Source organism: Sinocyclocheilus anshuiensis, unplaced genomic scaffold, assembly GCF_001515605.1.
Source record: "Sinocyclocheilus anshuiensis isolate Anshui unplaced genomic scaffold, SAMN03320099.WGS_v1.1 scaffold423, whole genome shotgun sequence".
In the NCBI taxonomy this organism is placed as follows: Eukaryota; Metazoa; Chordata; class Actinopteri; order Cypriniformes; family Cyprinidae; genus Sinocyclocheilus; species Sinocyclocheilus anshuiensis.
Genome location: NW_015549610.1, coordinates 209,711 through 226,177, shown reverse-complemented (window position 1 = coordinate 226,177; position 16,467 = coordinate 209,711). Strand labels below are relative to the sequence as shown.

General features: G+C 37.5%; 3 protein-coding genes across 4 annotated transcripts in view; 1 reads left to right on the top strand and 2 right to left on the bottom strand.

Annotated features, from left to right (window-relative positions):
* LOC107659179 (DNA helicase INO80-like) overlaps positions 1–2,538 on the bottom strand; it is a 45,344-nt gene extending 42,806 nt beyond the window's left edge. For both annotated transcript variants that reach the window (XM_016448025.1, XM_016448027.1), the window contains exon 1: positions 2,356–2,538. The gene's annotated coding sequence lies outside the window, so the exon portion shown is untranslated. The remainder of the gene's footprint in view (positions 1–2,355) is intronic.
* Positions 2,539–3,453: 915 nt separating this feature from the next.
* LOC107659178 (vacuolar protein sorting-associated protein 18 homolog) lies at positions 3,454–9,444 on the bottom strand. The gene is made up of 5 exons (XM_016448024.1): positions 9,004–9,444; positions 8,758–8,899; positions 8,234–8,325; positions 5,068–6,941; positions 3,454–4,516 (listed from the first exon to the last, which is right to left on the bottom strand). The coding sequence occupies exons 1-5, from the start codon at positions 9,092–9,094 to the stop codon at positions 3,788–3,790; spliced, it is 2,928 nt and encodes a 975-aa protein (XP_016303510.1). The 5' UTR covers positions 9,095–9,444; the 3' UTR covers positions 3,454–3,787.
* Positions 9,445–10,172: 728 nt separating this feature from the next.
* Positions 10,173–12,720, top strand: LOC107659156 (rho-related GTP-binding protein RhoV-like). Its single transcript, XM_016447992.1, has 3 exons — positions 10,173–10,535; positions 10,639–10,697; positions 11,072–12,720. Exons 1-3 carry the CDS (start codon positions 10,337–10,339, stop codon positions 11,516–11,518), a joined length of 705 nt encoding a protein of 234 aa, XP_016303478.1. The 5' UTR covers positions 10,173–10,336; the 3' UTR covers positions 11,519–12,720.
* The last annotated feature ends 3,747 nt before the right edge of the window (positions 12,721–16,467 follow it).

Below are 16,467 nucleotides of genomic sequence, written 5' to 3'. Positions count from 1 at the left end.
GCATATAAATAAATATTCAGAACTTTATGACAATAACAAATTGAAAATAAAAATGAGAAATAAATTAAAAAATACATATGCACATGGCATACAGGCAGTAGCTGGACGATAATGAAGTGGATTGAGATTAACACAGCTGACAGGTTTATTGAGAGCATACTGATGTAATACTGAATTTGTTCCATTGTTGTAGATAGATGTGCCCTCTGTAGGGCAACAGAGGTGCTAATCAACCTGATAAACAGCCTTGTGAGGTTCAGAATCAGCTGGACACAAACTTGTGAATGACTTTGCCTGAACTTATAATTTGACTTTTTAGATTTGCATCTGTTCAAAGACTCCAAGAAAAGTATATTTTTCTTATTAAAGTTTGGGACTGGTAAAAAAAAAAGTATGCTTTTGAAAGAAGTCTGTTATGCTCACCAAGGCTGCATTTATTTGATCAAAAGTACAGTAAAAACAGTGATATTGTGAAATGTTATTAACATTTTAAACAACATTTTTTTATTTAATAGATTTTACAATGTGATTTATTTCTGTGATGGCAAAGCTGAATTTTCAGCATTACTCCAGTCTTCAGTGTCACATGGTTCTTCAGAAAACATTCTAATATGCTGATTTGCTGCTCAAGATACATTTATCATTATAAATATTAAAAAACAGTTGTGCTGCTTAATATTTTTGTGTAAAATGAGGTACACTTTGTAACAAGTCTTTACTGTTACTTTTAGCCACATTAATCATCCTTGCTTGATAAAACTAAAAAAAATCTTACTGACCACAAAAAACTTATCTTACAAGTATTACACAATTCAAGTATTACAGAAAAACAGACAAAGGATTTACTTGACATTTTATCAAAATATTTTGATAACTCATCTTGCACTGCACAGGTTTTTGTTCAAATCAAATGCTCACTAGAATGAGAATATCCACACCCTCCAAAATTACTTACGTAATAAGCAATAATAATAATGGTACTTAAGTACCAAGTAGCAAATCATGTTTTTGTGGCATCAAGTGATTTCCTGGGGTCTTTAATGTTGAGAAAATGTAGTAACAATCTCAGTATGTCGACAATACAGAAGAAAAAAAATCTGTTGCTACTTCTGTTTCACTGCGACTTAAAAAATAACAAACGTGAAGCGCATGGATGAATGGTTGAATATTAAATTGTTAATACAACTATTGAATTGATGAATTGTTCATAACATTTATAAAACAGATAAATGGAAAATAGGGCGGATGTCCTTTTCACACCCACTTTAAAAACTACTAGTGAACGCTCAAAATATAAGTATTATTTATATAAAAATAGGCAATGTTTTATTAAAAATGCACCATTGGAAAATGATTTATATCTGTTTGTAGTAATTCAACCCAATGCAAATCTAAAGCAAACATGATACTCCACCTTAAATAATACTGGTGCATTTGCACAGGTTTTTGAAAACATAAGCAGTCACACCACTAGTGTTTAGTGTCCCATTTAACCATTTCCTGGATGCAATATAACAAACAGAGCAATGGCTAACCTATGAGTTACTCATTTTAATAGTATGGCTACTCATTTGGCTTTAATGTCCGGGGAACTATTATTATACAATCAATAGACTCATGTGTTACTGACAGATAACGTTACTCGTCAATTTTGGTTTCTTCATACGAGACAACGCAATTTATAAACGTAACGCACACTGATGATACAGTCATACGAGCATATCCTTTTATATAAAGAGGAAATATATAGCGGTGCAAGGTGTCTTAAGGCTTATGAAATTCAGGTACAATTACTGTTCACACAATATTATCGACAGGCTGATGTTTTATTTCCGACTTAGCTTAGCTAGCACACTAAGCTGGCTAGGTTTAGCTAACGCTAAGCGTCTCGGCAGCCAGTGCTGCTTGTTAATCTAAATCCAGGGTTACTGTATATGTTGCTAGTTAGCAGCGCTGCAATGTAAGGTAAACTCGAGCCACGACCACTAAAAAATATGAAGTTGTTACGTTAGCTGGCTGCTATTTGGAATGATAACCGTGCAGAGGTGACTTTTTTAAAGCATCTTTTTAGCAAGTTCTTGATCATTTTGAATAATTGAAATGGGTTCTGTCTCTTTAAGGCCACCACCTCTTTGTCAAATGAAATGTAGGGAGATATGATTTAAAATGAATCGCAATGTTCCGTGGCCTTGTTCCACGTGAGGTCAAGCACCATCTGTCCCATCTCATGTCTCTATGCACTGCGGGAGTCGAGGAGGCCAGCAGATCTGCGATTCCCATATTCTAATTCTTTCTCCCTCCCGGCCATCTTCCCCCATTGCTCCCCCACCATGTTCCTCATAAACGCTAGCTCACCTTGTCCCCCGTTTTTGCTCTGTCTCTGTTGCAGCCGACTCGCAGCTCTCTGTCTCCAAAATGGCGGTTGTGAGCGAGGAGAGAGACCGTGAGTCGGTAGCAGCAGAGAGGCGGCCACTTTCAGTAACTGAGAGAGCAGGGACACGGCGCCATGGCGAGGACAGAGTGGGGAACAGGCATACCAATCAATTATAGAGCGAAGGCTGCAATCTTATAAGCATTTAGGGACGTATCACAATAAAGTACTAGTAGCAAAAATAAAAGAGTAGTTTCGTTTAAAAAAGACAGTGGTGAGAATCCGACCCTTTATAAATGAAATGGGTTATATTGGAGGAGAGCGTAATGCTATCGGAGTTCTACTGATTGTGCCTAGAAAAAACGAACGTTGCCGAAGGTCTTATGACGTAAAACTTTCCGAATGTAGCCTCAAAATATCGCGTGATTGGGACTTGACGTAGAATTTGTCACAGTCTTGTAATACACAAATAACACTAATGCAATATGAAAATCTGTATTTTCTATGCAACTTAATTATTTTGCTATCCATAAATGTAAGGTATTGAAATTAACCCAATTTTTCTCACTTTCAAAAAAAAACAAAAAACAGTCTGTCTCTATCTATCTGTCTGTCTGCTGTAACAAAAAAAAAGCCTACTAAAACTGGACATGCTCACATTTTGGTGTTTTTGTATATATATACTTTTTTTTTTTTTTGCTTTAATTTATATTTTAAGGGAAGGTCTGTTGTATTAAGTGGTCCTAAATAACATTTATTTCATTTTCTCTGTTTTTATTTTCACATTTTATATATTTTCCTTTATCGCTGCGTTATAGTGCTATGTATAAACCCTTGGCCATTATCTCTTGGTATTTATTTATTTAGTATACAATTGTTAAAAATAAATAACACTAATGAACAGAGGTCATTTAAAATATCAAATAAATTACACCAATAACTTAAATGTGAAAATGTGCTTAGATACAAAATTGTGTATACATTACTTACTGATTTCATCAAAATGTAATTTTGTTTTTTTACTAAATGAATTTTTTTTCCATAAAATGTCTTTACATTAGGAGTGATCCCTTTACACCTTTGTCCCATAACATTGTATCACAACACAAATTCTGGTCAAATAGCAATCATTTATTCTTTTTTGCGGCATACATTAAAAAAAATATTTGAAAATGAAAACAAGTGCATATTACTTTTTGAAGTGACCAGTGACCTAAGGAAGCAACATAAAATCAAAGATGGCCATTTGTACAGTACATATCTGTTAATACTCATTAATTCAACATGTAGCATTTAACATTCTAAACAAATTACAACTTTCACAATGCACAAATGGTTAATTTGTCAGGATACGTACAATGTATAACATAGATTTATTGTGCAGCCCTCAAATGAACTCATGGAGAACTGTGTCCTTCAGAGCCAGCTGGACATCTCTTGATCAAACTTCTGTGGATCTATGAAAGGCTTGTCAATGGATTTGATCATCAGCTCACCACAGTAGACACACTCACACGCTATGATATCGTCAATGTCACACTTGATCTGCTCTCTGCTTCCTTGGCCCTTGCCTAAGCTGACCGTATCCTCCTCTTTGGGCCTGTGCCTGGATTTGGTGGTCTGAGTGGTCGCTGCCAGCTTCTTCTGAAGCTCCTCTAATTTATTCTGCTTAAAGGCAGAGAGGTGAGGGATGACTTCCTGTAAGAGGCAATCATAATGGAACATGTGACCACACAGGAAGAGATAGAAAGGTCTGTTGAGCAAGGGGAAATCGCAAGTGGCACATTTTTCCTGAGACTCCACCACTCCGTACTTGTTCCTCATCTCCTGGATGTCTTCACGGATGCGTTTGGCACTTTCTGTGGCCTCCTCCATTTCTTGCTTCAGCTCCTCGATGTGTTGATTGTACTCTTCCAGGGAGTTGCAAATTGCCTCCTTGAAGTGGTCTATCGTAACAAAATCTGGAAAGAAAGGCAAGATGTCCTCAATCTTAAGAAGGTTGCAACTGGACAGACAGTTCATGGCCTTCTTCACATCTTTCTCCTCCTGAACCACATGACGAGCAATCTTCAGCCACAGCTTCTTCCTCAACTCCTCATCATCCTCTGGAAGGTCGGCGCAAGACTTGGCCAAATCTACATCCACCTAAAGGAATAAATATAGGCATTATTTAAAAAATGTAAATGTATAATTATCCCAATACAGACAGTTTTAAAGGGATAGTTCACCTAAAAAGAAAATTCTGTCATTAATTACTCACTTTCATGTCGTTCCAAACCCGTAAGACCTTCGTTCATCTTCAGAACACAAATTAAGATATTTTTGATGAAATCCGAGTGGGTTTGGATACGCATGTGTTGTGGTAATCTTCTGAACGTGCATCGAAGACTGACACGGAAGATAAGAAATTGTTGAATAAAGTCGCTATTTTTGTTTTCTTCACGCACAAATGGTATTCTCGTATCTTCGTAACATTACGGTTGAACCACCGATGTCACATGGACTATTTTAGCAATGTCCTTACTACCTTTCTTGGCCTTGAACGTGTCAGCTGCCCTGCTGTCTATCCAGGGTCAGAAAGCTCTCAGATTTCATCAAAAATATCTTAAGGTCTTGCGGGTTTGGAAAAACATGAGGGTGAGTAATTAATGGCAGAATTTTAACAGAGAATATAAAGAGTATAAAAGCACACATACTTGTAGAGCTAGATCCACAGCTTCCTCATACAGCTCCATAATCTTATAAACCAAGACACAGGCCTGCAGGTACCCATGTTCGGCACAAAGACGCAAGGCATATTTCAAATCGTAGTGGATGTCAGAGACGTGCGTTCCTGCTTGTTCGAGGTACCACAACAGAGCGTCTGGCTTGTGTTTGGCATAAAGTGACAGTAAGTAATTGTGAATGGCTTCGTCTTTCACATCCAGCTCATACACACAGAACTCCATGTACCGGATGGTCTCGTTTATCTGCTGCATGCTGCCCATCTGGCTGTAGTTCACCAGCGCTGGGATCAGATTCTTCGGATCCAACCGGTTTCCCATTTGAATCCATGCATCGACCACCTTTTTGGGGATGTGCTGCATGAGGACCGGGGAGAACTTGTAGAAGAGCTTGTCATCGCAGTGTTTGGAGAGAACATCTAAGGCTGCACTGTAGTCATCATGCTGGCAGTAATGAGATATGACGCGCTCGTAATCTTGCATGATGACTGAGAAATACACCATGTTGTCCACGTCGCCGTGACTTGCGAGCAGGTCGTAGATGGTGTTGCGATTGTTGTAGAAGCAGTCTTTATGTTTGGGGCTTTTAAGAAAGGTGCGGAACTCTTCTCGGGTCTCCAGAAAGAGGTGTTGCTTGCCGTCATCGACCTCCAGTTGACCGAGCCGGTTCAGATAGAGTTCTGTCAGCCAGGTGACCAGCAGGGTGATCTGAGTCTTCTCGGTGGCCTTGAGGTTGGTCAGCTTCTTAATCAGAAACTCTTTCAAGGCCTCCTCCTGCTTGGCCTCGATGAACTTCAGCGCAATCTCCTCAAAGTAATTCTGAGTGAGAGCATAGCATTTGGCACTCTCCAGGTAGCGCTTGTTTTGGAAGCAGTGCTCCGCCTCTTTGGCCAGCACCATGTCTAGGCATTCTGGTCTGTCTTTGCAGTACTCTTTAGCCAGGTCAAACTTATTCATGTTCATGTACATCTGCCAAACGTCCCGTGCCTCCCTCTGGATGTGGTAGCGAAACACAGCTTTCTCGGTGTAGATCCACACGAGCCCAGTGATTGGATCTTTGATCATCTTTTTTAGACTGCCGAACTTTTCCGGAAAAAAGTTTTCTTCGTGCACTACCTGTCCGTTCAGAGTGCAAATACTCTTGACGCGGTCTGGGAGCAGGAGCAGGAAGTGAAACTGGGTGAGGACTATAGAGATGGGCTTGACGGAGTTTAAATCGATGTCTGAGGTGTATTCCCACACTTGAACATCACTGAGTAGAGAGTCGGGCCGCACATAGTCCAGCTGTCCATACAAAACCCCATTACCCATCATCCATGCAAAGGTCTTCGGGGAACAGCGCAACTTGGACGTGTAGAACGTAATCTCACTGTAGCCCATGTTGACTGGAAACTCCTGGAAGCTGGGTAGGAGATCCTGGTTCTGGGCAAAGATGGAGCTGAACCCCTGCTGCTCGGATCCCTCTGCCAGCTTTCCTACAAACTGGAACAGGCGTTTCCGTGTGGTCGCAACAATGAAGTACTTGGATTCCAAGCCACGTTCTACCTCGAGGCAACAAACCGGAGCTGGCTTACCATCCTCCTCCAGGGAATGAACCTGTCTGAAGTACTGGTCTGGGTTAGTGTTGAACAGAGAGCCCTCTGAGGCAGAGATCTCCGCTTCAAAGATGATTCCCTGGCTGGTGCCGACCAGAATCGGCCCGGTGTTGGTCTCAGAGCCGATTAATTTATTCCATCCTATGCTTTCAATCAAGTGGCCTCTCCATCGTGACAGGCTTCGGACCTTTTGAGTGTTTCGGTTTAGGTATACACATTCGTTTGTGGTGAGGCTGATGACTAAATGTGACCCTGCAAGACAATCGATAAGGTCATTTTACAGACTGCATTAAAAAGCAAGTAAATTTAAGCAGTTCAACACTAAATTGCAAGTTTAAAAATGCCAGGCCTGAGCTTTTGATCCAGTTTACACCTGGTATAAGATCTATCTTCAGTCAATGCTAAACATGGGCGTAAATGGGGTTCAAAATTACCATGTCGTATTTGTATTGTAAAAGCTAATCCTTCTCATGAGCCTATTCACTTGTCAATTAACCACTGTGCCGAAGACAGTTTTTAAACTTTGCTGCTAAATATGTATTTTCATTTTACATTTACAGCTATATATACACACACATTTAGAAATGCAACAATTTGTATATATATTTGAAAATGTATTATTTAATATTAATTTCTAAATTATTTAATATTATTACACATTAAATCATGGCATACATGGCAAAACATTACTGTAAGGTTTGTGCTATTGACTATCACAAGATAATCTTGCAATGTCAGGCATTTAGACCAAGCTGTCAATTAAACAATGTGCCAAAAAGAGATATTAAACTTTGCTAGTTACAGCTTTAAACAAAAATAACTTTCTAATTAAAAAAAAAAGTATAACTTTAAAATTACAATTTTATATTTACATTTATAAATTTGCACTTCTCATTTAATTTATTTACATTTTTTATTTCATATTTATTTTCAAATGATTTAATGTTATTTGTTATTAAAACATTAAATGGTAGCATACAGGGTAAAACATAATTAAACTGATTAATTTGTGGTATTTACTGTTATAAAAGGAAAACAGACAAAGAATCATTGAAAAAAAAAAAACTCATATGCCAGCTGACTAGTTTAAAAGGTTAATGGAAAACTCAAAAATGTTTATTTTTGCAAAGCTTAAATAGTGTTTGTATGACAAATGCACATTATTACCAGGTGTAAACACTGCTGCGTCTCACCTGACCATTTGTGAATGGATCACACAAGACAGATCATAATATCAGGCTTAAACATAGAATTGGTTTCACTTAATGGGGTGCATTGTAGAGCATTACATGATATAAATCATATCAAAAACAGATTACATTTCATGTGTTTATCCATTGTACTAGTTTCCAAGCAATGAAAATATACATTTTCCTAATTGAATATCCCAGTTCACATCTGTTAAACTACTTTGGGATGCTTCTTTTATCATACTAATTTCAATGGAAATCTAATCAGACCACTTATGTGTCTAATGACGTCTAATAGATGGCCCAAATGCATTTAAATCCTCTTACAAGGTATGAACATCGACACGTGATTACCTGTAGGATCTAGAAAAAGTTTGTGCACTTTGCTATCATCCTTTCTTCCCAGTTCAATCTGATTTGGCTGATCAGGTTTTCCAAGGTCAATTCTGAAACATAATACGTATGTCAACATATTAGGCTACAACACTTTAAACTGCTCTGTAAATGTTGCTGGCCTCTTTCAAGTCAGTTTACAGGAATTCATCCTATACATATTTTAATGACATGCATAATGCAAATTAATCATAATTAGCCTTTTTTTTTTTTTTTTACAAGAACACAAATAAAAGGCAGATTAAGTGATTTTTATCCCACTTTAACAGACTGTGACCAGATTAAATTTGCATTTCAAAGAGAATTGTCTTTAATGGTCCACATCCTCACTGCTTAGTCATTTCACCTTTCAATATTAAGACAATAAGATACACATTAATCACTAATTGCATGTACATAAACTAATCAATGCAAAACATATCAGCTGCAAAATATCCCAATTAAACAGTTGTTGATAACATAGAGTTGAGAAATGGCAGCTTTACCTCAGCAGGGTGTCTTTCCCCAGACTCATGCATAACTGGTTGTTGCACACTGTTAAGTGGTTGATTTTTTCGGGAGGTGAGAAATCGATGCGCTGCTTGTTGAAAATGGGTTTCTCTTCCTCCAACCTTACATTCACAAACCCTTTGAACGGAAGAAAAAAAAACCATGTAAAGTACCAGTCACCCCAAATTACCCAATCATAATGTTTGCAATATCCTAAAAGCTGTAGATACAGAGGTTTATACCTGAATGAGTAATCCCGATGTTGGCCGCTGACACACGGCTGTGTTGACGGATGTTCTGAGAATCTTCATATTGATCCAGAATAGATGCCATTGCAAATGATCAAATATTCACAAAACTACAGTATGTCCAACAAATACTGAAGCTGTGTTCACATTGCACGTAACGATGTACAGTACAGTAACGTTATCTCTAGCAGCTGTTCCCACCTATAACACGCTAGCATGTGAGCTAATAACCGGTTCAAAAGCTCATTTACTGGCAAGGCCTCCGTTATGTGCTAATTAATATATACTGGAACTAAAACAGACAAAAAATAAAACGAAACTGAGCTTTAACTTATATTTTATGAATGAATAAGGACAGCAATAAGACCAAGTTGTGTTGTGTGCGTTGCTGTCTTGGTCAGCTGAGCTGATGAGTATCATGTGACTACATGACAAAACTTCACTGTTGTTTTTTATCTGTCCACGTAGTGGCACTGTTTAAATTAGGATTGAATCTCATAGATTTAGTCTTAAATCTCAAGTCCACATTCAGAGAGAGATTGTTGTCACTGCACCACCCGGCCAGGCGGCTCACCTCACTCCTGTAGTTTGTCTCATCTCTTTTACAGTTTGATATTATTACAATGTTATAAACTATTGGGGTTATTATGCTTAATTTGTATTGGTTATGTTGTGCTACTTTAAAAATCGAATTTATTTTTAATCAATAATGGCAGTCTAACATTTTAAATACAGAACCAAAGAGGTCTAAAAAGAGTTATAAAATAAAAATGAAAATTGCAGACTGTCTTTATTTTTACCATTTTTACACGGCTCGTGTCAGTCGAGCAGGGCTGTTTAATTCCAGTTTTTCCTCTTAAATACGATGACTCTTATTAAAACAGCACAAAACGCCTCTGGACAATACTGTATTCTACATTTAGTACATTTTTAGCCTATTCAATTGCATAATAAAAGAAACTCGTAGCCAGTTACAGTAATACATTTTATTTAACCGTTTAGAAAAGGCGTGCACTTTGTTTCATTGAGAATCGTTTGGGATTAAAATCGTTAACGAATCGTTAAATAGCTTATCTGTGTTCAAACCAAAGATTTGTTCTTTCCATTGAGGCCCGTGGCTGCGGTGGGCGTGGCTATGCAAAGTCAAGCCTCTCCGAATCGCTGATTGAAAAGGCACAGAGAGAGATTCTTCACAGATCAGAGAGAGCTAGCTTTTGAGCTGCGAAAGTAATGAGTCACTCATCAGTCTCAACAAAGACACCACCCAATACTGTGGAGTTTACAAAGTTTTCCTGAAGACAATTCTTCGTGGCTTTAATTGTTGGACATGCCACCTCGAATGGATTACTTTTACCACGAGTCAAGAGTTCCGTCCGTGTGTTTAGAGCAGGACGACGCGCTGGAGCCCGGGATCAGCTGTATGCTGGTTGGGGATGGTGCGGTCGGAAAGACTAGTATGATTGTCAGCTACACAACCAATGGATACCCTACGGATTACAAACAGACGGCTTTTGACGTCTTCTCAGGTAAAGGGATGATCTTTGACCTCTTCTAAACCCTGGTGGTTAAATTAATTAGATGAATTATGAGAATGAAAACTTAAACAGTCTTTACATTATGCCTATTCAGGACAAGTTCAGGTGGATGGGACCCCTGTGCGGATTCAGTTGATGGACACTGCTGGACAGGTAACTGTTTTGTTAATTTGTGATCAATTTAATCAAATATTTCACATTAGTTGTTGTAATTGCTTGTGAGTTGAGAATGGATAAAGTATGTGTAAACTGTTCAGAAAGTTTGGTAAATTGTTAACTTAAAAAAAAAAGTTTGTAAAGTGTAAACATTGTAAAAAAAAAAAAAAGTTTGTAAAGAACCTTGAAAAGGTTTGTAAATTGAAAACATTGTTTAAGAGTTTGTAAAGTGTAAACAGTGAAAAAAGTGTATATTCTGTTAAAAAGTCTGTAAACTGTCATTTAAAAAGTTTGTAAAGTGTACATTTTGATAAACAAAATTTTGTTAACTTTGTCAAGTGTTCTTATCTGTCTTTGTCTTTGACTTGCAGGAAGAATTTGATGAATTCAGATCTCTGTCTTACGCGCACACGGATGTCTTCCTTCTCTGCTTCAGTGTGGTTAACCCCACGTCATTCCAGAACATAACCAAGAAATGGATCCCTGAGATTCGTGCGTGTAACCCATCCTCCCCCATCATTTTAGTCGGAACTCAGTCGGACCTTATGTTGGACGTTAACGTTCTCATAGACTTGGACAGGTACAAGGTCAAACCCGTGTTCAGCTCACGGGCACGGAGCCTCGCCGAGAAGATCAGGGCCGCCGAGTACGTGGAGTGTTCGGCCCTGACCCAGAAGAACCTAAAGGAGGCCTTCGACGCGGCAATATTCGCGGCTATTAAACACAAGGCCAGGAAGGCTAAAAAACTGAGATTGTCAGACAGACGAGCTAAAGCTTTTTCCAAGTGCAGCTGGAAGAAGTTCTTCTGCTTCATCTGACCCTGTGGGTCAAAATGTGTGGACTGTTTACATGAGATATTAATTTATTTTGGACAATGTGTAAACCTACGGTCATTTAGCTTTATTTTATGGGCGGAGTTGTTTGATCTGTGGGAAACTTCCCAGGAAACGTTCGAGTGACATCTGAGAGCTGTTGCGTTACTCGACACAAAGTTTACAGAGCGTTTTAATCGCACAAGCTGTATAAGTAACACTAGCTGTAAGATTTATAGACACATTATGAAGAAGGATTATAGAAAACTACTCCTTAAATCATTTATTGTTCACAAAGAGCACCCACCATATGTAAATGAATGAATTTGCATGAGCTGGAGAGCTGCCTATTCAAAGCTTGAATGGTGCTCACGTGGAGATGTCTCTGATGGTCGAGGGAACAAGAGCGGATCTTATCTCTTTTGTGTCGGGCGCTACTTAGACAGACTCTTTCATATGCAACAGCCCAAACTAAAGCCAATGTGTGAGATGTCTCCTTCTTAGGTGCCTGTGACCATATAAATCCGACATCACTCTTACAATGATTCAGCCTGTTCTCCTGAGAACCCTTAGCTCAGGATTGTCTTGCAAATTGGCAAGATAAGATTATTAGGCTTGTGTGAAAATCGTTTCCTACATCCGGGGAAAATTCGGCAAGGTTTTTCCTGGTTTCCTAAGACAGGTTTAGCGTCTTCTCTTGTGCAAATGTGTTGTGAGAGCGCATACACAGATGAAAGTATAGAAGCCCAGCCCATTTTGTGGAGCCGTAGCTTGGTTATGTTAATTTTATTAATCTTTTTCTGACAGTGTGTGTTCTCACAGGGTAAACAATGCTGTCTTTGTTACAAATATGCTTCTTGTGGAAGTTATCTTTTTTTAAATGCTGTTTGTTTTTAACAGTTCTGTTTTGATGCCTCAGGCAAGAAGGATGTACCGCTTGATCATTTTATCTGTCTTCACTATTGTTTTGCCTTTTGATCAAATTCAAGCAGCACTTTTATACAGCTTCTCCTTCAGTGTTTCTTTGCATCATTTAAAAATAAATTTAAAGGGCAAAATACATTTCCAATGCTGTTTTCCCAATGCAACTATGCAAGTTCTCTGTTTTTGTCCTTTTTTCCTGCTTTCAGTGTTCTATGTGAACGTTGTTTATTTACACGATCATGTGTTTCTCTTAAATATCAAATAAATAACATGATGAAAATGGACATTGTTCCCTAATTGTATTTTTGAGCTCAGTTAAGCAACATTCAAAAGTTTGGAGTCTGTAAGATTTTTTTTTTTGTATTTTGTGCTCAACAAGGCTGCATTTATTCAACAAAAAATGCAATGCAAACTATAATATTGTGAAATATAATTAAAGATAACTTCTATTTTAATATGTATATTTTAAAATGTAATTTATTCGTAGGATGGCAAAGCTGAATCAGCGGCCATTACTCCAGTCTTCAGTGTCACGATCCTTCAGAAATCACTCTTATATGCTGATTTGGTGTGCAAGAAACATTTTTTTATATTATAAATGTAGAAAAAAAATATGTGGCTTAATATTTTTGTTGAAACCGTTGTAACATTATAAATATATTTACTGTCACTTTTGTTAAATTGATTGTATCTTAGCTGAATACAATTATATTATCGTTTGAAATATTGTTTTTTTTCCAAACTACTTAAAATGAACTTGTGAATGTTTAAATTCACTTTGATTAAAAATAATTAAATGCCTAAATTAAATATGTGGTTATGAGAACAAACATCGCTTTCTTTACACACACACACTATGTGCTACTAAATTATGTACATAGCAAACAAATGTTAGAGATCGGAATACGCTTCCCAAACAGCGTGAGTACTTGATGTAAATGGTCCTGCAAATATTTTCAGAGGGTGTAAACGAGACACAGAAGTGTCAGGTACTGAAGGAATATGAAGACATTGTGAACTCACGCTGTGACTTTGAGCCGAGCTCGGATGAATGTGGGAGAGGATTTCACTCACGTACTCAGGAAGTGTAAACAGGAGACAAAGGGCTTGTTACTGTTGTTTGTAGTGTTCAAACTACTCAAAAAATGAAATTCAGACTGTTACATTGGCTAGACGTTTTTCCAAAAGTTCCACATCTTTTTCTTTCTTAGAAAATGCTTAATTCTTTATAGAATTCAAACTTCAAGGCTTTTGAAGTAGTTCACCAAATAGTGCAAAAAATGTATACACCCTCAGAATATCCAAGACCTAGAGAAGTTTATTTCTTCATCGAAACAGATTTAGCATTACAAAACTTGCTCACCACTGGATCCTCAGCAGTGAATGGGTGCCATCAGAATTAGAGTCCAAACAGCTGTCTACAATTAATCCACATTGCATTACAGTCCATCAATCAACCATGTAAAATATGAATTTAATTATGACTTTATACATTACAAACACTCAGCATTTCGCTTCACAAGACGTTAAAGGTATAGTGAACCCAAAAATGGAAATTCTGTTTTGTTTGTTTGTTTTCCCACTGACTTCCATAGTATTGTTTCCATACTATGGGAGTCAATGGCTACCAGCAACTGTTTGGTTACCAGCATTCTTCAAAATATCTTCTTTTGTGTTCAACAAAAGAAAGAAACTCAAACAGGTTTGGTCAAACTTGTGGGTGACTAAATGATGGCAAAATTTAAACTGATGAACTGGAGTTGTGTGGATTATTCGTCATTATTATGTTTTTATCAGCTGTTTGAACTCATTCTGACGGCACCCATTTACTGCAGAGGATTCATCGGTGAGCGACAATGTTTTAAACTTTCAGGCAAAGCTATAATATGGTGTCAGTATTTAAAGTGTCTTGACAAACTATAATTTTCTAGATCAAATTCAAATTTCTATCATAACAGTTTACATTTAAACTTTCCCATGTCTCATAAAACGCTAAACAGTAATATTGAATTACAGAAGTAACGGCTGCCATTAGTACCTGTTTAAATTACAAAAACCACATAGTGAAATTGTCATGTGCATGATGGTATTGCTCACTATTGCTGCAACAATGCCTAACAACAATGAATCACTTCCACTGTGGGGTTACGCTCTTGCTACCTGAAGAGCAATCCTGTTTAAATGAGTTGCACAATTCCTGTTGCACTGAAGTGAACCATTATGGATTATTAGGACTTCATTAGGTGTCGCCACTCCTAACAATATGAAAGATCAAATGACGCATGTTTGTTAGAACCACAAAATGACTGAATGAATGAAATCAAACAATACAGTACTTGTTATTACATCTATTCTAGCAGTATAGTGAACATACAGGAGATAGTGAATTGGTGGGTTTTTGTTAAATGTGAGCCAAAATCATCACAATTAAAAGAACCAAAGACTTAAACTACTTCAGTCTGTGTGCATTGGATTTATTTAATACACGAGTTTCACAATTTGAGTTGAATTACTGAAATAAATGAACTTTTCCACGACATTCTAATTTATTGAGATGCACCTGTATATTAAGTAAAAAGTCAGAGAACTACAGGAAAGCAAGAAATAAGACATTTCTATAATTAGCCTGACATGAAGTAATTAAACTAATCTTCTCTGCTTGTAAATTCAGCAATGTTCACACACACACACACACACACACACAAACACACGTTTCTTTGAGGATGCATTTGTGCTTTGGAGTCTAGCATGATACCGCTTTCCACATGTTGAGCAACAGAGGCCAGGCCTGACAGGTTTAGGTTCCCATGAATGGTGAGGTGTTCATCTCACTTTGTGGTTAAAGAAACGGTTACTCACCTCTTTGTTAGCTTTCTTGCCCGCCCCCTTTCCCAGGCCTCAGACCAAACTGACTAGTGCCTTCTCTGGCACACAGCCAGTTTCAATGGGTTTCACTCCTGTCACATTTACCTACAGGCTTCCTGAGAGGAGAAAGGTACACAGTCACAGACCCGGCCTGTTCCTGGTCAGCCAAATCACCCATTACTGTTATTGCCAGAGGCTGATTGACAGAGATAATGATGCATAGGCCTTTGGGACTTATTTGCGGCTTGTTTTCTTGTATTAACACAATGTTTTGATTTGAATCTTACAAATTTTGCTTTCAAATTAAATGTACCTCATTCTTTCAAAAGCTAACTAGATTTTTGCCTTTTATCAACCATTGAATGTGCGTAACTTATGCTAGTTGCTAGGTTGTCTTAGCCAGTGATTTTTAGCATGTTGCTAAACTGTTGTTAGGGCATTGTTAGATGGTTGCTAGGGTGTTCTGGGTTGTTGCTATGTGCCTACCAATGTTATTTGACTATTAATTATATTCTATGATAGTATTTATAAATATTTTAATTTAGTATTTATTTTTAGATTTTTTATTTTCAATTACATTTTAGTTTAATTTTTTTAATATATATTTCTATTTAGCTTTAATGATTTCAGTTTCAGTAATTCCACTCATTCTCTACTATAGGAGAGGAAGAATTGTATAAACTTGTTCAATCATCTAAACCAACAACATGTACTGTATGTTAGACCCTATTCCATCTAAGCTCCTAAAAGAGGTGCTTCCAGAAGTCATAGATCCTCTTCTGACTATTATAAATTTGTCATTGTCATTAGGATATGTCCCCAAAACCTTCAAACTGGCTGTTATTAAGCCTCTCATTAAAAAAACACAACTTGACCCCAAAGAACTAGTTCATTACAGACCGATCTCGAATCTCCCTTTTCTGTCCAAAATACTACAAAAGGTAGTATCCTCACAATTATATTCCTTCTTAGTGAAAAATGGTATCTGTGCGGATTTCCAGACAGGATTTAGACTGAGACCGTATCATAATACTGAGACTTCTCTCATTAGAGTTACAAATTACCTGCTCTTATCATTTGATCGTGGTTGTATCTCTCTATTAGTGCTGCTAGATCTTATCGCTGCGTTCGACACTATCGACCACAACATTCTTTTGAATAGACTA

Bases quoted from the DNA above. Each gene is read 5' to 3' on its own strand.
- LOC107659178 (XM_016448024.1), bottom strand. From the start codon at position 9,094: ATGGCATCTATTCTGGATCAATATGAAGATTCTCAGAACATCCGTCAA. The intron at 8,900-9,003 runs GTATAAACCTCT...TTCCGTTCAAAG, and splicing joins CATCGGGATTACTCATTCAG to GGTTTGTGAATGTAAGGTTG. The intron at 8,326-8,757 runs GTAAAGCTGCCA...ATTATGTTTCAG, and splicing joins GGGAAAGACACCCTGCTGAG to AATTGACCTTGGAAAACCTG.
- LOC107659156 (XM_016447992.1), top strand. From the start codon at position 10,337: ATGCCACCTCGAATGGATTACTTTTACCACGAGTCAAGAGTTCCGTCC. The intron at 10,536-10,638 runs GTAAAGGGATGA...ATGCCTATTCAG, and splicing joins GGCTTTTGACGTCTTCTCAG to GACAAGTTCAGGTGGATGGG. The intron at 10,698-11,071 runs GTAACTGTTTTG...TTTGACTTGCAG, and splicing joins TGATGGACACTGCTGGACAG to GAAGAATTTGATGAATTCAG.